Below are 22,809 nucleotides of genomic sequence, written 5' to 3'. Positions count from 1 at the left end.
AAAATATGGTCACATATGCGATACAGAGTCTCTTAATTAGGGTGGTCACTAAGGCAGGTTTGACAGTATGATGTATGTCGTCTTTGGAAGTCCAATAATGTTGGAAATATATAATCTTGACAGGCGAGTGATGTATACTAATTTTATATTTGTTACCATGGACAACTCGCCTAACTTCAGTACCCCCTGAAAATTGCACACAGAAAACACAAACCAATTTTTCTCATCAATTATTCATTTCTTTATTATTCAAATTTATTTTTCACAAGATTTTAAGAAAATGTGTAATACAAATTGTATGAGGGAAGCAAAGCTTTCCCCACAAAAGTGTTATGTCTTGTATTCCAACTTCAATAGAAAGTAATATTGTAGCATTCCATAGTAAGAACTATTGTAGCACCAATGATAATCTACAAATCCGCTTCGGAGTGTCTGTTGTGTGTAAGTCAGCAATCAAGTCTTATTCACTTCAATCATCTCGTTTATAACTTAAAGTCAACTTTAAGGAGCCTTTTAGTATATGCAATCAAAAGTTTGTCAGTTTTGAAATGTAGGATTTCTGGCATCGTAACGGACATGCAGGCACTAATGCAGACCTTAAAAGTCTTTAGACTCACAAGAATGTAAAATAAGATCAATAGGTCTGTCCTTGTTTCATAAACAAACAACTCCAGTCATTCAAACCGCTTGCACCATGATTAACAACAACGACCCTGGACTCTTATGGTGTTCAGTTCGTATTTTACAGGTATTGCTCCAAAATGCAAAATCACCTATTCAGTTTGTGTGTTATGTCCAGTTTTTAATGAAGATGTCCATATTCACATGTTGACTGGCTGTTGGTCCAATGTTGACTCGTATCCGAGGGGATCCAAATTCTTATTCAAATTAGACAGAGAAGAATCCCTCAAAAGCCGAAGTAACTGTTGAAGTTCATCTTTCCGGAATACCTATCAATAACACAACTTTTTTTAGTCAATTCATTTTAACATCAACAATGTATTAATTTTTTCTATACACACCAAACCTATTTCTCAAATATAGATAAATCTGTCTATTAGGGCCATTCATGGGAACAGACAAAAATGGCCTTTATAGACAGACAATTATTACATAAAGGTTTGAGTACAACGAATATTATATTTGGAAACCATACAAGGTGGACTTTATACACAGGTTTTTGTTATAAGCAGCTGACCTTTATACAGAGGTTCATATATAATGAATTGTTACATTGGGAACCAAAACAGGTGCCCTTTACAAACAGGATTTTGTTATATAGATGTGGCCTTTATAGAGAGTTTTATATCATATATGGGTGGCCTTTATTGAGAGGTTCATACATAATGAATAGTTACATTGGGAGCCAAATGGGGTTGTCTTTATAAACAGATTCAGTATAAAGATATGGTTTTCAAGCATAAGGCAGGGGCAATTGTTTTGAGTGATACTTTGTACATTTATTTTTTAACACTTGCATATCTAAATTGATCTTGCATCTGGACAGGTAATTATAAGTTTGTCAAATAAAACCGGAGTGTACCTTATAAAGACCATGTTGCTCCGAGGCTACAAGATCAGCAATTTTAAGGCACTCGTCATAGTGGCCACTTGTATGCAGGATCTTATGGAGAAGAAAACAGAGTCCAGGCAACACCAACTGTCTCAGCAGCCCCATCTGGTGTTCGCGATTGGTATCAGGGGCCACAACCTGTCAGCAATGGGAAAACATCTCATACAGATAAAGATTTGAAAATCAAGCATTTTTTAACTTCACCGTAGAATATTTCTAAGTTATGAAAATTTAGTCAAATAATTCTTTACATCAAGATTCACCCATATCTGAGTATTAAGACCATTAAAATTTAGGTAAGAACCTTCCTTTCCTCTACAAAACCATCCTTTTCTATTTTAATAGGAACTTCTTTACTGTATACCATCATACGTAGAAATAAAGGATCCTCAACATTCATAGCAGTTGTGTTCTTTTATTATGGTTCAGGAATTGTCTACATGTTTTGACCGCTAGGCGGCCCTCATCAGGACCATCATGTGAAATTTCTTCTGTGACGGCCTTATACAATGTATTTTTGACACTATATGCCCAGTGTATCCCTGATAAAATACTAGTCTACCACACGGCTAGACAGACCGTCTCTTTAGCTCGATTGGTTGAGGATAAGACTTAATCATGTGCTCTGTTACATAACCCCTGGAACTCAAGGATGAGTTCTTCCCTGGACGGCGAGTATGTAACCCTAGTAAATACTAGCTGCAGTATACCTCTCTGCTTGAGAGAAATTCTCTTTAGCTCGATCAGTTGAGCACAACACTAGTAAATTAGAGGTCCCATGTTCAATCATTAGTGGAGAAAGTGATTTAAATTAAATCAATTCTGTGTTCTGTTACATAAGTAACAACAACCTTGATCTTGGGAACATTTCAAACCCCTGCTGTACATCAGCACATCAAAGTTTATCAATATGTAAAATTTGAGTGGCCATCTGGATTCATCATGTACCTGTTTCTGGTCAACCATCCAGCCTCCATCCGCAAAGAGTAACACATTGTATAGCATACCCTTGGTCGTCTGAAATAAAAGTAAGTAAATGTTTATTTATGTTCTCATAGATAAACAAGTCAAAAGGCTAAAAGCGGTTGTTTATGAGATATCTGTTTAAATATTATTTTGTGAATCTTTTCTTATATTTGTTTTTTTTGTAATTATTATTGTTTTGTAAATATCTATAATAACTACAGATCTCTCTCACAGTATCAACATCAGATCAAATTCATTTTAAAAGCAGATGTTTATGTGATATCAGGACTGTTAAAATATAATTCTGTGAATCTTATAAATTGTTCCATATTGTTTTGTAAATATCTTGTCTACAATAACTACAGCTCTCTCCACAGCATCAACATTAGATCAAGATAAAGATCATTTTAACTTACATGCGTGTTCAGTAAAAACTTCTCCAAATAGTAAATTTCAAATGACCAACAGTTCAAAATAAATGTGAACATAAACAGCCAATTAATAAAACATTACCTGTTTCACTCACAGCTTTCACAAGTTCATGTAAAAATGAGCAAAATCGAAAAAATTACTGTAAATCTTAAAATTTTGAATAATTTTCAGTACAAGAATACCTTTGTTTGGATGTTGAGGTGATGCCGCCATCTTTCCAATTCTTGCTGAAAGCGTTTCATATGTTGTTCATGAGCCACTTTCTCTGTGAAGGAAGCCCCCTCGGCCAGTGTAGGTTTGGTAGGCTTGGTATGGTGGTATTGGTTGAACAAATCATTGAAACTGTCCATAGCAGTCTACAAAGAAACACTTTGTTATGACCCATATATACCAGGGCACTATTGTTGTGTGTTAATTTTCAAAGTTTTCAACAAGGGTACCTTGGACTGGAACAACATACACATGTTGGATGCCATAGTGACATTGGATTCTTGTATCAAAATATGTAATATGGAAGAATAACAAGAATGTTCAGACAAAGTAGACAAAACACACCATACCTATATATTTTATGGTAGCAAATAGCATTAAGTATTAATTGGATGGATATTGGTTCAAAACAGACAAAAAAGTCTACAGATAACTAGAAAATGTCTGCAAGACATAAATGCCCAAAAGCTGCCATTTGACACCCTGAAACACAGTTTGGTGAGGATCGCATCAGCAGTTCCTGAATTTAGCAAGTTACATTGCAGTTGGGTGGGATGGAATAGGACAAAACGGAATGGGACGGACATGGATAACAATTTATGTCCCTCCCCCGCATTTCATGGTGGGGCATAAAAACATACACAGGTAAAAAAAAAAAAAAATCTACAGACAAGACTATAATACTATACTATAATTCTACAATCAAATTTTGATGGGGAAAAAGCAAAACAAAAATTAACAATAACACTATGTCAGATTTGTGACTGACAGCAAAATAATAGAGAATATGTCAACCAATACATTAAATAAAATATGTACATTTTTATGCAGACTATAAAATGATGACTTACCAGATAGGCCCTATGACACAGGTATTCCCTCACGCTGTTGGCCTCCTCAGGGGGCAGGTCAGCTGATCCTGTCTGTAAACAGCATTATCAAGTGTTGAATGTTTCATGAAAATCAGATACAAAAGAAGCCGGTAAAGTGGCGACATTGTAATGATGACCTCATTGTGGCAAATTCGTAGAAGTGATGGATGTGAGCAAGTGCTTAATTTACATGGCAATCAGATTAAAAATGAAGTTCGAAGAGCAAAGAAGTAAATAGGTTATGTACATATATAGAGACCCCTCTTTCGAGATGATAAAAATGTTCCCCATCAGTTTGCCAGTAAATTATTGCATACGATATATATTTAATATCACTTTTTAGTTAGAATCTCAAAAATACTGTAAAATTACATAATTTTGTTTGTAATAAAGTTGATTTCATAGCATTAGACTGTGGATTAATAATATTGCTGCAATAAAAAAAAAGTCAAGTTCATGTTAAATCTCGACTTCTTTATAAATTCATGGACATATGAGTATGGTGATAAAGAGTACCTGTAATTTCAACAAAACATTCAGGATAGTTAAAGATTTTTATAGTACTTTCATAAATTGGCGGGAACGTGGAATATTGACTTATAGTGATTTATCAGACTTCTAACATAGTCATTTATAAATGATACCAAAAAGGTACAAATATAAAACAGTATTATTTTATTTGTTGGAGAACTAGTTCTGAAATTTTCCCCATCCTATGGAAAAAAGTGTCAAAAGTGGCAGCCATAAATATATAAATGCCATTAGCAAATATGGCTTGAATAAAATGATGATAGCATACCTGGTACTGCCAAGTCTTCACTATCACATCTATGGAGTCCGCTGGAAGCTTGCTGAACACTTCCTTAGCCGCATGCAGCTTTTTGATGGCTGTAAAAAACCGATACAAAAGTTTGTCCTCTTGAAAAAACAAGAAACCATCATAAATAATGCAGCAAATAGCTATTAATACAAAAATAAAGCTTACTGAACATTAAAGTTAAAATTCTTCACATAAAATGTAAATTTTTATATCTTTTAAAATTTACATATTTTTGGTGGGATAAAATTTCAGAGCTTTTGAAAAAAAAAAAATTGATCTAGAGTAATTTCCACTGATTAAAAGTATGTGGATATACAAGGTTGAATAACCATGAAATCAATGAAAATTAAAAACCTACATTTCAATTTTTTAACGATAGTTTATTACAGACTTCTTACCTTCATCAATTTAGCTGCATGATAATAAGTAGCTCATCTGCATAAGGAATCAGAGATTCTTTTACAGATTAAGACAACAAGTAAAAGACATCAATCTTTTAGCTTACCAACAAATGAACGCATCACCGCATTGGCTTGTCTCATGGCTTCAGATCGCTGTGACTGGTCAAACACTAACCAATCAATGGCATCGATTTTCTTCTTATCCTCCTTTAAAGGAATCAAATAATATTGTATAATCATACAGATTTCTTATAGTGCAATGATCTTAATATACAGATGATTTTTGAACTATACAGATCTATAAATATTTTAACTATGTATATATGATTCTGTATCAAATGTACAGAGATGATTTTAAAACTACAGAGATATTGATAACTATAGTCTATAAAGATATGATTTCTTATTTGTACAGATATGATTTTTAACTATAACAATTATTAATTTATAATTATACAAATATATGATTGCCCGGCCACTACAACAATGATTTAATATGGTTTAGGGAAATATTGCCTGAAAATCTAATTCCCCGATTTGACTATGACCTGGACACAGAACCCTATACTTGATCTTACCGGTGTGATGGTAGTGTCAACCTCCTGGTCCATGTTTCTGTTGAAGTCGACAGTAGAGTGACTGCGAATGTTCTCCACAACAAGTTTGGTGATAAGAGGGATGTCTAGTTCAGCGTCAGCAGCCAAACCTAAACAGGCTTGTCTCTCTCCCTTCTCCTCAACACCTAAAACACCACAAATCCACAGTTATCTCAGTTTTCTGTAAAGTGTTGGGATTTACCCGTATAATGAAAATGATAGATTGACAGGTCTGATGTTCATAAATCATTTAATGTGAGGATAATATAATCTATACTTAAAAGTTGATTTAAGCTTTAGCATTCTTTCACTGCTTTGAGCTCTGGCCTCTAGCCGTTGGGGTGGGGGTGAACAAGCCCTCGGAGTATAATTCCAGCCAAGTCGGTGCAACATAACAGACAAAGCATGATCACAATAAGTCATCGTGATAATATTACTCAGGTGATCTAAAATTCATAACTATGAAAATTACACTACTAACCTTCCAAGAAGCGAGCATACCACACAACTTGTGCTTCGCTCGGTAGTGTTGCGACATAATGTGCTACTAAGTCTTTGTGATTTCCTTGAATCAAGTCCTGGACATACGCCTCCAGTATCAGCGAACATAGGTCACTCTAAAATACAGATATTGATATAGATTAAAAAATTCCTTTATAAAGTTTGAAATTGAAGAAGTTACTTTAATATATTATCAGCTATGTCAAATGTCCTGTCTTTAAATAGCAATAGAATTCTTAATACAGAAGAAAGCAGGCTAAATTTTGAATAAAGATTCATTGTTAGACATCAGTTTACGAAACAAATTATATCAACTTTAACCAGAAGGTTGTGAGGGTTTCTCTGTGTGGGGGAAACTGGAGTCCCCGGCGAAAAACTGAATGACATTTGGTTTGGCAGGTTAACTCTGTACCCTTCTTATGTTCAGTAGAATTGAACCCAGGTTACCTAGGTGATTATATCGTTACCACCGTACCATCTGTGACAAAGACTTACTCTGACATGGCGCTGTGTTGATCGTAGGAAGAGGACCAAATGTGCCATGAACCGTAACAGATGTTGAGGTACCTTGAGGTGGTCATCTCTCACCCAGCCTGCCATTACTTCAATCAGCTCTACAAAACATGTTGGTCTGGCCTTAGTAACATAATAAACTAACATGTTGGTCTGGCCTTAGTGACACAATAAACTAATACGTTGGTCCGGCCTTAGTGACACAATAAACTAACATGTTGGTCTGGCCTTAGTGACACAATAAACTAACATGATGGTCCGGCCTTAGTGACACAATAAACTAATACGTTGGTCCAGCCATGACACAATAAACTAACACGTTGGTCCAGCCTCAGCGACACAATAAACAAACATGTTGGTATGGCCTTAGTGACACAATAAACTAACATGTTGGTCCGGCCTTAGTGACACAATAAACTAACATGATGGTCCGGCCTTAGTGACACAATAAACTAATACGTTGGTCCAGCCATGACACAATAAACTAACATGTTGGTCCAGCCTCAGCGACACAATAAACAAACATGTTGGTCTGGCCTTGGCGACACAATAAACGAATATGTTGGTCTAGCCTTCATAACACAATAAAGATACAAAATTTTGGTTTGTCCTTGTAAGCCTGGTTGCAACAGCACAATAATCTATTCATTTGTAAACTACTGAGGATCTGATCATACAACTAGTGTATCAGGATGTTTATGTTGAGCCTTAACATAAAAGTATAAACTTTAAAATCACATCATGTGATTTGATGGACTTACTATCAGTGTCTCCAAGGATGATCCACTTCTGTAAGACATGGTACCAGCGTAAGCCCTCTTTACTAATGGTCTGTAAGGATTAAGACAAGTCACTGAATATTTTTAAACATTATGGTATCTCCATACACACATCAGATTTGTGATTTAATAATTCAAAGCATACTTATATTTAATATTTAATTCTTAATATTTTTACATATATCTATTTGAAATGATTATTATTTAAAAGTCCCATACTTGTAATTATACATACAAACGGGTATTACCCAGTAAATTATTCACCAGAAAATAGTTCCCGTTATTTTATATAATATGTATGAGATTAAGTATCAATGAAGCTTTTGTTGAGTGACACTAGTATTTTTGGAACAAAATAACAGAATAAATTTCAATAAATTTGCAACAAAATTTGTACATACTTCATAAGCTTCCAGTCTTCTGAACACAGATTCAGGATCAGATCTACAAAGATAAATCTATATATTACTTAATCTTCTATCTATACTAGTCTGCATAGCAATGGACATTTATTGTGTACAAACTTTTTGTTGCTTTTTGTGGTTGCTATGAAACCATGACAATAAATACAACAAATCTTGCTGTATGTATTATTATTGTATTATTGCTGCATGGGCCCACCACAAAATTTTTTTACAGCTCCAAACCACGAAAGCAAATACACACAAATATTTCATGTAATACAGTATATGAAATTTGGTCCAAGCATAAGCTTCTAGGCCTGTTGTGTAACAGGTTTTTGAATCTGCATTAAATTATGTTTATGGAGATAATGAATGTTTCTAGTATGTAACTGTATCACCTTTATGAAGTTTATGTTAATTATTAAATCAATATTGTCTTGTATTCAACTCTCAAAGAAATGCCAAATCTTTAACAACCTGCATCATACAATAATGATGGGCCCAAATAGGATTTTTTTGCCACCGACATATGAAAGCCACCTGCCAAAGCAGATTTTAATATGGTTTACCAACTTACGATTGATCCCAGAATTCCGACGGCATGCTGACAAGCTGTCGTCCGGACAGCTTCTGTGTGCGTAGTTCCTGTTCCACTCGCACGTCCACGAGTACCTTGTAGTGTGCCCACAGATAGTCTAGCCAGTCCTTACATACAGGCAGTACAGCCTGCAGGTTACCACTTAGAATACCATAGATAGCCTTCTCAAATTGGTCATAACTTGGCTGTCAAGGCAAAAATAATTTTTTAAAGATATTATGAAACATTCTTACAGGTTGTTAAGTATAAAAGTAAAATCATCAGTGTAATAATTGCTTTAATACATCAACATCGCCTCGTGAACATAAATGGACAAGAATGAAAACGTTTCAATTCACAGAAGTGGATGAATGTTTTTATTTTGTGTACCTCTTTTGCCATGTTCCAGCAGACATTTCTCCAGATGTCTCGGTTTGGGTTTCCCTCTACAGAGCTCGTCTGGCCATCCTCCAAAGACTCAAAATTAGGATCATGATAAAGCTTCCATCCCTCTAGTGTGGCTGCCCTCCATGCCTGACCGTGTTCACGACAAATATCTTGGGCCTGGAGGAAATAGTGTAATCAATGTATCCTGTGTACTGTGGAGTTTGTTCTTCCTATTCTTCATAGATTAGAAACTTATTGCTAAGAGGTCATAATCTAAACAAGGAATTAAAAATTGATAAAAACTTATATAGGTTAAAAACTGTAACAGCTAACAGTGACATTAAAAAAAACATAAAGATTAATCTTATCATAAAATGTATAAATCAGTATTTCTTCTTCATTTGATACAAGGTAGACTATCATTAGGGTTGATTTTTAAGTTTGCGAATGGGACATATACTCCATTAAGGATTTTAACAATGTGTAAATATCACGGGACATATTTTACAGGATGCTTACAGCATAAAAGTATAACACATACTCCAGACAAGAATATCAAGAAAGTGGATGTGTCACCTATGGTAACACAAATTTTCTATTTTTAGTAACAATGACCTTAACTTTTGACTTCTGGACCTAAAAAGCAAACCCAAGCAAGCATTTGTGGTAAGGAAGATCTGCATGAAGTTTGAGTTTAATCGGCCCAAGGGGACTTAAATTATCACACAGAAACAAACTTTCTATTTTTAGTAACAGTGACCTTGACCTTTGACATTTGGACCTGAAAATCAATCCTAAACAAGTACTTGTGATAAGAAAAATCTGCATGAATTTTGAGTTTGATCAGCACAAGACAATTTGAGTTATCTCACGGAAACCTCTATAGACGCCGCCACCGACATAGTAATACCTATATATATCTCCAGCTTTTTGCAGTCCAACACAATAAAATCATGAACAGTATAAAAAAAATAACCATAACTTGTTTATTTAGGGGTACACAATCAAATTCCACTGCATGACACTCCCATCTCAAGCGTAGTGAAGTCACATGCAAAATTTGACATTTATATGTCAATGAGTACATGAGATATGCAAAGATATTGTGATGTAAAGACTGATCGAGAGTAAATCCTTGGTCCGGTCCCCTCCCTCCAGTATTAATGGCAGGGGATTAAATATGAAGTTAACAAAATTACCTGCTGTAGCTGACCTGCCCGTATGTAAACAAACAGTGTCTGTAGGAGGCGGGATTCGTCTTCCTTGTCCAAATCATCCACCATCTTTTTCTGTCTTACAGCAGCATCCGGATCCTAAATCAAGTGTACATAGCATTCATGTGCCTTGTCATATGATAACGCATAAATACCCACACATTTTATGAAATATCAACAAGTTAGCTATAATGATTCAAATTAAAACAAAAATGTATTTCCTGCCATCAAATCTCAAAACAAAAAGGAAATCATTACATCTTATATATCATATGTTGTCAATAAAAAGATCACAGTAAGATGTGCTCTCTTTTGAATGGTTTGAATGGTGACTGAATAATCATATGTTGTCAATAAAAAGATCACAGTAAGATGTGCGCTCTTTTGAATGGTTTGAATGGTGACTGAATAAAATTCTATCATTTTCTGCTTCAGTCTGGTAAGACTTGGGAATCTGTTATGACTGTGCATGTTGAGAGCCAACACCAGTTACAACTTACGATTTCATCAACCAAAGGACGATCTGTTCCTCCAAACATGGTTCCCGACTCTCTTGTTTGCAGTTTATGTAGAGTATTTTCCCTGTAGTCAAATTGATATCAGAGAAAGGTGTCATCCATGGTACTTTATCATCACTCCTCTCAGTTCCATAATCAAACTTACGCATAATAATTCTGTTAATTATTTACATCAGGCTAGCTCCGGATAATATATATTGTTACTAATAAAGACCATGTACTCAACAGATATTACCCAGGTTAAGTCTAATCTTACAGTGTTAGGGTCCAATTTCTGATTTGCTCGTTGAATTGAATAGTACTTGTTACCATAGACAAATCCAGGATAAATCATATTTTGCTTTTGTTACTAGTAAATTCATATGGTGATAATTAAAGTTGGTTTTAACACTGGATGACAAAGCAATTGATATTGAACTCATAAACAACTTGCTTCAGGACAGACTGACTGACCAAAGTTTCTGATTACTGACATAACCAAGCACAGTGGGTATTGCTAAAGCAGTACATGTCCCCTACTGGTCCTCGCTAAAAATAGTAACAGTGACCTTGACCCAAAAACCCTGAAACTTAAATTCGTTCGAGATATTAATGTCCTTTATCATTGTGTGGATTGATCAAAATCCCTCACGGAATGAAACAGCTAGAATGCCGACAAACTTTGGTGTTACGTACATACATACAAGACGGACTGAATTGTATACACTCCCACAGAAAACTATTGATTTGATGATGCGTATCTTGACCCACCAATACACACAGGCAATATTAAACTGGTCGATTTTATGGGTAAATGAATAGCTTGACCCACCAATACACACAGGCAATATCAAACTGGTCGATTTTATGGGTAAATGAAAAGAGACATTTAAAATGGGTAGTTTCAGCGGGTTAAACAGAAATTCAAATGTATTACAATAAATTTGCTATTTGAACAAGATCAGATGGTCCACAATTATCCATAACACCATTACATAATTATGTTGAACAAATCCTGGTAGTCAAAGATTTCGCAAATGAACAAATTTAGTTTTTTTGTTTGACCTTTTTAAATTCTTGTAAAATACTCACCATCCTACAGCTCGATCTGAGAAAAATTTGATGTTATCTCGGATTCTCTGTACCTTCTCTAATGCACAGCTCTCCAACCAGTCAACAATCAGCTGACAACAAAGGAAACACAAGGTATATTTAGGATGATCATGCTTTTCTAGAAAGGACAATATCCAAACACATAAAGCTGTAATTGTGAATTCAGATCAAAAGGTAGGGAATTTTTTTTTATAAAATGAAACGGTAAGTTGTGAACGAAGCAATATATCAATTTGCACTGGTCTATAAGGCAAGTTTCAAGTTAAACACAGTGATTAAATTTTGCTTACCTGACTTTGTCTGATTTCTGAATTGTTTTCGAAAAAGTCGCTGACAATTTTCCTGTCACTTTTTCTGGATAAAGACTGAAACAGAGGGAAATACCTTTGTTTTATACAATTCAACCAATACAATAACAGTATGACTACTATTATGAATCCCCACCACCTAGGAATGCCTTCAGTGAAATATGATTGGTATCCAGTACATAGTTATAGAGAATAAGTTGTTTTTAACAATATGGTGTATAGCCAAATTGTTCCCTTTGGGCCTTGCCCCTCAGCCCCCGGGGTTAGGGGGGATTCGGAATCACCATGACCACAAGTGATGCTTCTTGTCAAATTCCTCTTGTCAAATTCCTATCAGTGGTAAAAAAGATGTATGAAGAAATTGCTGATGTACAGATAACATGCCAGGGTATGGCATAAGCTCACATTGGTCCTTCAGACAAGTTGAGTTAATAATGCATGAATACTACAACAATGACACTGTACAATCCAACCCAGACCACAGACCATATCATACACTAACCTCAAGACAAGGGGAGCTCAGAAATAAGATCAAAGCTCCGTGATCTAAAGGACTGCATTTTGTTTTCTGTAAGATCTGAATCTAAAGACATAAAGTCAAGAGGTCAGAAAATTACCGTTCTTTATATGTAGACCTTCCATGTATGATTTATCAGCTTTCCAAACTATGTTACATCTCTGTACTAAATATGTTATGTGGCCCTGCTTTAATAGGTTGTAGAAACTTGATTTTTGTTATAATATGGCCTATACACGACTCTCTTGAACAACATTCATAGTCAATGACAATGTTCATACACAATATGTTGGTTGTTATGACATACCCGGCCATTTTCATTGACTTCCATGTCTTCCTGTGGTAGGTCCATCCTGAGCTCCACCTCTAGCTGGTCCTTCAACAGGGAGTGTACAAGCTGCCATGTGTTCTGTTCATGTTCTATCAGGTCCAACATATCAAATGTTTTCTGGAACCTTCAACAAGCAACACATTGATTGAATAAAGATATAATGCTAAGAGTACCTTACAAAATGATCTTATTTTATTCTGTCAACATTATCACTACTATTTATCAATAATAGAGGTTTGAAGCATTAAGATCTGCTGGAATCAAGAAAGAAGTGAACGCAACATTATATACCATTAAGGCAATTTATTTTCTATTGTTTCCTACGGCTGCGATAGCTCAATCATGTAGATTGGCGGCCATGAAGCTTCAGGTGAAAATCTGAGGTGCGTGGTTTGCATTCCCTACCCGTGTCAATCTTATTAAAATCAGACTTGTAGTTTCCATTCCTCTACGATACTCTACAATACACTGCAATACTCTGACAATACCCCATGGGAGGTCATCTTAGCACGACCTTTGAGCTTCAAATATAGGCAAATGAAAACTGGTCAATGACGTCATTAGTCAACCAATGACAAAGAGTCTTATAGGACGAGCCTCAATCAGTTGCGTTTCCTTAGCATTTACGACTCAATTTAGCACTTGACTTGAAATATGCAAAATTTCACAAACATTATTAGTAGATTATCTTAATGGCCACGATAATAAAGAAAAAAGTTGCTAATCCTTCTGGACATTAAATTGAAAGAAGAACAGAAACGATTATACAATTGTCTTGTCGACAGGACAGATTGTGTTGCCAACTGGATTTCAAAAATCGTTACCATGTTATTTCCTTTCAAGCTATTTTTTTCACGACGCTGTCTATCTCTCACAATTACGATTAAGGAAAAAACACATAGGCAGCATATGAATTCGTTGAGGTGTTCTCGGTGAGCCGAAGTGCGTGAAGCCATATTGTTTACTGTTGCTTCCGACCATCCGATTACCTCGGAAATGTTACATAAGTAGTCATACTTCAGAAGAATGAAATCACAACGAAAATTTGATAGGCGACGTTCTGGTTGGCGGAGCTTAAAGGTCATGCTGAGGTCACCTTCTACTGGGTATTGTTAGATCTTGTATTGCAGTGTATTGTAGAGGAGCAGAAATTACAAGTCTAATTTTCTTTAGATTGCTACCTGTGTTGGTTTGCATTTCGCGGGAAGATGGGAATGCTCCCGTCTGTGCTGTCATGGTTGTGTCCTTGGGCAAGACACTAGCCTAATTGCTCTGGGTGGCATGCAACAGGCCTCCCATTTTATTTGTTCAGTGAGGTAGTCACCAACTACTACAAGGAGACCCCTGCCTCAAAATGACCCTGGCTGTTCATGGGGTGATAAACCCAGCAAAGAAACTAACTTGTTCCCAACATATGTCTCATACCTTTGAAACCTTGGACAAGTAACAGCTTATCTCTTCAGCTTTCAAGATGTTGTTTGAATTTAACCTGAACATCTTTAATATTTAAATAACTGATAATTTTTACAAAACTTATGGATATGCTGTTGCTGATTACAAACCTTGGTTCATTCCTTGTAGCCCTCTTCATCAACTTCCGTAAAATTATTACGTGTTCCCGACATGCACTTTCATACTCCTTGATCAGGTCAAAGGACTGACTCTCTGATGCATTTGACTTCATACATTTTTGGAAATCCTCAAAGAGGCCCTTACAAGCTGTTCAATACAATACAAACAAATTTCTTTATAGTAGTGTTCAGCCTCATAAGTTTTATCTGAAATATTTTAGAATCTGTTTTTAAGAATAATTAAATTCCTTAAGTATTTAATATTAAAGTATGAAATACAAAAATGTGTTTTCATTATTGTAGCTTTCTGTTAATAATCACACAGAACTCATTAATTAAAGGCCGATATCAAGTATCAAAGAGATATATATAATCAGAAGCAATAAATGGACAGACATGACAATATATATATAGCTCCTTACCAGAGATACCGGGATCTTCCTCCAACAATAGACCAACATTGGTGGTCGTTACTTCCTCCGTCACATCTTCCTAAGATGATGAAGTATATCAAGTTTATTTTATTTTTATATGAAAGACGCCTACTGGCTTTCATATAGTTAATTATCTTGTAAATAAGTCAAATCTCGATGATTCCAACTTTGATGATTTGAATTTCTCGATGTGAGTCTGACAGGCGACGATCATCACGAAGACGCCAAGGACATGTAACGTTAACATATATGGTCATTATCAAGAAAACATTGATCTATTGTCAACCATGAATAATTTGAAGTCCCGCTGTTTCGAAGTTTTTCTGTTAGTCCCTTGAACTTCGAAACATCGAAGTTTGACTGTATATCAATTTTCACATAACATCTGAATGGCATGTTTGTTGTACAGTTTCCATTCTTATTTCTACCGGCTTTCGTGCACTTTTATCAGATATTTCATTACATTGTAAATAAACTCACCTGTAGCCCTAAATTTATACAAATCAGTGTTTTTTTCGATACAATAGAAAGATATTTGCAGTAATCAATTACAGATTTTTACATCCGATTTACTAAATGCTAGTTACCAACTGACTGATTACTGAAAATCAGTCGAACAATAGATAACAAAACTGTTCCAAAACTTTAATACGATGGAGACACATGTACAACGTCCCAGAAGGTAGAGAATTGTAGCAATCCAGACGAATCTGTCATTGATACCTATGAATATGCGAGGTCTCACCAAAAATCAAGGTAATGAATGTGTAAAAACGGTGAGCCCAACATGGAGATTCATTCAATGGTCCGATTTATTAGAGTACATTGTTGACATGTTTCGGCTATAGGGTATACGTAGCCGTCATCCAACAAACAATCCAACTTATTTATGGAGAAAAGCTACAAATACTGGAACAAGGCATTAATACTTACAAGGTAGGTCTTGCCAGTAAACATTGTGGAATCCATCTACAAAACACATGGGAAAACATTATCATACTTCCCCAACTTAAATACTAAACTTGAGGGAAAATGAACTAGTTTTTACACATTTAGGGGGCTTATTTGAGGATAAATATTGTACAAAACTTGCATACTAGGGGAGGGGGCTTATTTGAGGATAAATATGGTACTAGACATTTAACATTATCGGAGGGGGCTTATTTGAGGATGAAATACTGTAATATTGAATACAAAAGTTTGTAATTTCAGTACGGTAATTGATTCTTCATTCAACAACATCGTGATAAAGTATTTGAATTCAATAGTTATACTGTTATTTCATACCTGGTTATAACTTTGATCTTTTGATGGTGTTTTTCTTGGTGTAGGACCCAATAATCCTGATACATCATACTTTGACCCAGAAGATATTGGTGTGTCTGAAATAATGAAATATAATCCTTTAATCATATATACTGTGAATCTACTAACAGATTTCTTAGAAAGTGGAAATTCACGCTGAATTCATCGGATTTTCAGAGTTTTCATTTAACATTTCATTCCAATATAATCATTTAACATAACTTTTTTCTCTTATGTTTTGCTACATGTACAAAATTTACAGTGCTATTGATATTTACAGTGCTATCAATTTACAGTGAATATATTTACTTTTAGATTATAATGGTATATGCTGAATACTTAGTAAGGTATTTTATTGAAGATATATTTCTAAAAGTCTATATACCTGTCAAGGAGTCAAAACTGGAATCTCCTGTTTGGAAAGCGTTTATAAACTGGGATTTTTTTCTTTTTTTCTTTACCTAAATTCCTTTATTTCATTTCTTTAACTACTGAAACATGTTCTGTACTTCCAGTTTCAACAGTTTGGAATTAAACAAAATTGTACACTGTAGATTGCCAAACTCACTGAAATAAATAAGAAGCTCTGGTTAATTTCTTATGCATCAATGTAACTCCTATCAACATGTGGATGACAATGGTACCTACATGTGCTATGCTGCAATGATCCAGCCCTACGTGGCGTTCTTCTGTTCAGAGCGGCAGGAGAGGCAACACTCTCATCCAATAACTGAAGTGCTAACTAGGAGTCAAGGTCAAAGGTCAATCATACATGGTGATACATATTTGACATATCTTTAAATCTTGGTAGTTATAAGTTACATAAAGAAAATTCACATAAATAAAATTGGAGGATTTAATTGAAAGGTTAAACCTAAAAAAACAAGAGGCCCAGAGGGCCTGTATCGCTCACCTGGTTTCATGAGATATGAAACAAGAATGATGCTTAAGCATATTTGTCGCTGGTATTGCTATGTCAATATATATCATAAGCATTTTATATGGGTACATGTACATTGGTTTTATTTTAATACTAAAAATGCCAAAAGGTACATTAATCCATGAAATGAAATTGACTTTTGGCGCGACCCCATAGGGATGCTACCACACAAGTGATATACATTGCTTAGTTTCAGAGAAGATCTTGTTTAGACCAATTGGCCCCTTTTGACCCTGCCCTCTGCCCCCTGGGGGTCAGCTCCTTCCTTTATACAATTTTGAATCCCTACCCCAATAGGATGCTAATAGTCAAATATGAGCTGTTTCAGAGAAGTTGTTCATATCAATTTAGCCAAATTGACCCCTTTTGACCCAGCCCCTCAGCCTCCAGGGGGTCGGCCCCATCATTTGTACAATTTTGAATCCTTAACCAAAGTGAATGCTACCAGTCACATATTAAAGATATCCATTGGTTATTTTCAGAGAAAAAGTTGTTTATATCAATTTTGCCAAAATAACCCCTTTTGGCCCCGCCTCTTAGGTCCCCTGGGGTCAGCCCTGTCATTTGTACAATTTTGAATCCCTACCCTAGGGGGTTGCTACCAGGCAAATATGAGTGATATCCATTGCTTAGTTTCAGAGAAGTCGTTAATATCAATATAGCTATATTGACCCATTTTTGCCTCGCCTCTCAGGCCCCTAGGGGGTCAGAACCACCATTTGTACAACTTTGAATCCCCACCCAATAGTGATTGCTTCCAGGCAAATAGGAGCAATATCCTTTGCTTAGTTTCAGAGAAGAAGTCGCTTATATCAATACAGCCAAATTGACCCCTTTTGACGCTGCCCCTCAGGCCCCTTGGGGGTCAGTCCTATCATTTGTAAAATTTTGAATCCCTACTCTAGGGGGTTGCTACCAGGCAAATATGAGTGATATCCATTGCTTAGTTTCAGAGAAGAAGTTGTTTATATCAATTTAGCCGAATTGACCCCTTTTGGTCCCGCCCCACAGCCCCCAGGGAGGTAGACCCAACCATTTGTACAATTTTGAAACCCTACCCCAAAGGGATTCTCACAGTCAAAATTGAGCAATATATATTGCTTAGTTTCAGATGAGAAGTTGTTCATATCAATTTAGCCAAATTGACCCCTCTTGGCCCCGCCCCTAAGGCCCCCCGGGGGTCAACCACACCATTTGTACAATTTTGAATCCCCACCCCATAGTGTTGCTACCAGGCAAATATGAGCAATATCGTTTGTTCGGTTTCAGAGAAGAAGTTGTTTTTATAAATATAGCCCAAATGACCACATTTGGCCCCGCCCTTCTGGCCCCTGGGGGTCAGCCCCATCATTTGTACAATTTTGAATCCCCACCTCATAGTGTTGCTACCAGGCAAATATGAGCAATATCGTTTGTTCGGTTTCAGAGAAGAAGTTGTTTTTATAAATATAGCCCAAATGACCATATTTGGCCCCGCCCTTCCGGCCCCTGGGGGTCAGCCCCATCATTTGTACAATTTTGAATCCCCACCCCAAAGTGATGCTACCAGGCAAATATGAGTGATATCCATTGCTCGGTTCCAGAGAAGAAGTCGTTAATATCAATATAGCTATATTGACCCATTTTTTCCTCGCCCCTCAGGCCCCTAGGGGGTCAGCACCACCATTTGTACAATTTTGAGTCCCCACTCCATAGTGATGCTTCCAGACAAATAGGAGCAATATCCTTTGCTCGGTTTTTAGAGAAGAAGTTGTTTATATCAATATAGCCAAATTGACCCCTTTTGGCCCCGCCCCTCAGGCCCCTGGGGGGTCAGCCCCATCATTTGTACAATTTTGAGTCCCCTACCCATAGGGATGCTTCTGACCAAATTTGGTCAAATTCTGATCAGTGGTTATGAAGAAGAAGTCAATTGTTGACGGACGGACGGACGACGGACGCCACGGTATGGCATAAGCTCACCTTGGTCCTTCGGACCAGGTGAGCTAAAAATATAGTGGAACTTCTCTAAACCATGCATGGTTCATACATATCTGGCTGGTTAAGAGAGGGTTCTGTTTGGGGAAGTGATCCATTTTGACCGATCAGGATCTAACAATGTTGATTTTACTGTCAGTTGGCTGGACGCCTGTCCTTTCCACTTAGGTAAGGCCATTTTACAGAAGTAATTTTTGGTATATTTTAACAATTCTGGACTCAAAATTAGTTCAGTATTCTGAATTCAGAAGGACAAGTATTGGGAAGTTGCACTGCATTTAAATTTTCCTAACTTTTGCCCCCTAAGACTATATAATTGTCCCTTAAAAGGGTGAAACTTTTCCTTCATTGTTTAACTCTCCCTCTTCTTATTGGCAAACCTAGTGAAATTTAAACAGCGACAAAAGTTTCCCGGAATACAGTAATATCTGTTCTAGTAATATCCTATTGGGAAAGTGTTTCTGTTAAGGATACATCGTCGGATGTTTATGTTGGCCGATCTGTTACGAAACGTTTTACTTTGTTCCTGGCCTCGTACCATTGGAGAATCGCCTTCTAATTCCGCCTCCAACTTCATCATCCTTGGACTGCAAAATAAATTAGCTTGGATTCTTAATACATGAATCATCATTTAGTAAGTCAACTAAAATGCATTTAATGGAAAGACACTTGTCTTCAGCCACTCAATGAAATACACACACTGTGAGAATATAAATCAGCTAAGATCACATATTTACACCTTAACCCTGTACAGTTACTCAGATTTAAGTGTCTACAATGATACAAGTTTCACCGAAATTGCATTCTATTTGACTTTTTTTGTAATTTAAAGTTTTTTTTGTAATTTTAAACAGTCAAAAGTCCAAACCACCTGCAAAATCATACACTTTTTTCTAAAAAGATTATATTTCTGATTTAAAGTTACAGTATAGAGGTATGTGTACATTACACAAGATTGCAAATGACACTGGACCATACCCATAGTTACTACAATTTGCTTAAAATTAACAAAGCACATCTTATTTTTGTGAATTCATAAATATATATGCAGATATTGATAACAGACAATTTTAAACTATAAATCAAGAAATCATTTAATACAAACCGCTGGTCCAGAGTAATGGAGAAATCTGAGGTGTCCATGGCCACAATCTTAAGAGATGTCTCGTTTATTTTACTTATAGTGACGTCAATCACCAGCTTTCAACTCATAATGTCATCAGCAGGTTCTTTAAAATCTCAGTATTGGTTTTCAACTGTAAAATATAAATTTAAACATTTGTTAAAAATTACTAAAATTTAACACTAATTAAAATCTCCTCATCAGTCAATTTTATTTATTCCATTATAGGATGGTATACATACAGCTTACATTTTTAGGACAGTGTCATTATTTCCTTTTTTCATTTGTTAGTGATATTATGACAAGCAGTGTAATTATCATTATCAGGGTATATATATGTCATGAGCACAGCCAACAACCTCGAATTCACTCCTGTTTTTTGTAATGACACATTTGTATTGCCTAATGTTGTATATAGTTTAGTAAATACAGTAAACTCCACATATAATGAGATTGTTTAATACGAGACATCTGCTGTAGCGAGATGAAAATAAATCCACCGCAAAAACCCATTGTATTTTATTTGTATTTTATCCCCTGAAGCAACGACATGGCCTATTAAGTCAAAGAGACATTGTATATATATTATGAGACCAATCCCTGTTCAAGTCCCTGGGCATATAACCCAGTCAACTTTAAATTTACATATGAATAACGAGGGGTCATATATGTAGATAACCACCCAGCTTGCTTAAAATAATGTGGTGAAACATAATGATCTGATTCAAACCCTTACCTACCTGTTACTATTCATAGCTAAACACTATTGTATAAGAGCAGTCATGTGCATAATGCTAGTGTTTAAGAGAGTAGATAAATCATACTCACAATACTGATTTTTTTAATAATGGTTTCACACTATCATTATCATTGTATTAGTTTTTATCTATAATGTGTCAGACATGTTTTTGTTCAAATTATCTAAATAGTGTTGTATTGATAATTTTCATGATAAAAAACGGCTATTTATATTCATGCAAATCCATATAAACTGTCTAATTTTAGCTTTTCCAGATTTTTTTTTTACAAAAAAAAAGCCTGGCACAACATAGATGAACACTAATACAATATTATTGTCACTGTTTCACAAAATACATTTCAGATAAGCTCTCTGAATTCTTTTATTTTACATTACACACAAAAAAAGCGTGTAAGTTAACACATAAGACATAGGTAAGCGTGCGGCTAACACGTGTATACTTATTCCAGGTGTGTCTTGACACAGACGATCTGGTTACCTATATACATGCATTGCCATTCAGTCCAAACGTTTGTCAACTACTTAACTTTTTCTCAAATTTTCATACAAAAGGTTTTTGCCAATTACTGATCAACACCTGTCATTTATCGATATCAACTAGTTGGCATAAATATAAAATAATATATAATTATTATATACATGTCTACTCTTTTAGGATTCTGTTATTACATTTGACCATACGTACTTAGCACGCTTATAAGTCAAATACTGATTATTAAATAATATATATCTCTATATATATTAGTCTACAATCGGTCTTTAACTTATAAGCGTGCTAGCGTTAAGCACCTATACATGTTTATCCTGCAACTGCCACCGCATTGTCGGAATACACCCACCGTATATATTTTTGCTGTATACGGCAGTGACGGAAAACAGCTGTATTTTGGAATCTTAGCACATGCGTCAGTTTGACTGACCTACTTCAAAGTGAAACTACGTTTGAAAGGCGAACATATTTTTGTCATTTTTGACACCGTTTCACTTCAAAATGATTATTTTTGATGATTATTTTTATGACTGTTGCAGGATAAATAGAATACATGGTCAGTGTCTTAAAATATAAGCTGTATTTTTGGCTCGGGACAGAAAGACAAATGTGGCTCGCCACTTTTGTCTTTCTTTACCCTCGCCAAAATACAGCTTATATTTTAAGACACTAACCATGTATTCTCTATATATTTGACGATATTGAGTTTTTATACTTTCGTAATATGAGAAGTACAAGTGTCATGATCCACCTTAATCTGTTTTTTGTCATGACCTAAACAGAAGATCGACTTCGTCCAATTATGGATACAACATCTAAAGTGTTATTTTAACATAAATCGGACGATATTAGCCCTAATAGCCTATACATAATGCACTTTCAATTTACGTTCATCGTAACACACTCACAGTAACCGGCTCTCGATCATTCTATGCACTTGCGGTACAATTTTCTTATATCTGATAAAAGTCATGTTTCATACGCGTACAACATTTAAGCATACGTGCAATAAATTCATAGTTATTCTCGACCACTAAAGACACCTTTTATGTTCCTTTGGGGCTGGCTAAAAACCATCCTTCGTGATTTTCTGAGTTCCCGCTGGTATAATGTTTTACAAAATTAACGGTGCTACACCGAAAAGCGAAACGCATATATTATCTTTTGCTCAGTGCATTATTAATTGATAAGATATTCC

At 35.6% G+C, this 22,809-nt stretch overlaps 1 protein-coding gene across 1 annotated transcript; it reads right to left on the bottom strand.

Annotated features, from left to right (window-relative positions):
* Positions 1-226: 226 nt before the first annotated feature.
* LOC117339883 (nuclear pore complex protein Nup107-like) lies at positions 227-22,755 on the bottom strand. The gene is made up of 27 exons (XM_033901595.1): positions 22,655-22,755; positions 20,344-20,494; positions 19,713-19,825; positions 16,970-17,059; positions 16,304-16,398; positions 15,950-15,985; positions 15,005-15,074; positions 14,574-14,730; positions 12,988-13,135; positions 12,146-12,220; positions 11,835-11,926; positions 10,746-10,827; positions 10,231-10,344; positions 9,035-9,208; positions 8,645-8,850; positions 8,065-8,107; positions 7,646-7,715; positions 6,867-6,985; positions 6,352-6,487; positions 5,853-6,016; positions 5,379-5,481; positions 4,853-4,941; positions 4,033-4,104; positions 3,154-3,327; positions 2,522-2,590; positions 1,544-1,711; positions 227-950 (listed from the first exon to the last, which is right to left on the bottom strand). Exons 2-27 carry the CDS (start codon positions 20,379-20,381, stop codon positions 822-824), a joined length of 2,826 nt encoding a protein of 941 aa, XP_033757486.1. The 5' UTR covers positions 20,382-20,494; positions 22,655-22,755; the 3' UTR covers positions 227-821.
* Positions 22,756-22,809: the final 54 nt, after the last annotated feature.

Source organism: Pecten maximus, chromosome 12 (assembly GCF_902652985.1).
Source record: "Pecten maximus chromosome 12, xPecMax1.1, whole genome shotgun sequence".
NCBI lineage: Eukaryota > Metazoa > Mollusca > Bivalvia > Pectinida > Pectinidae > Pecten > Pecten maximus.
This window is presented reverse-complemented; position numbering and strand designations above follow the sequence as displayed.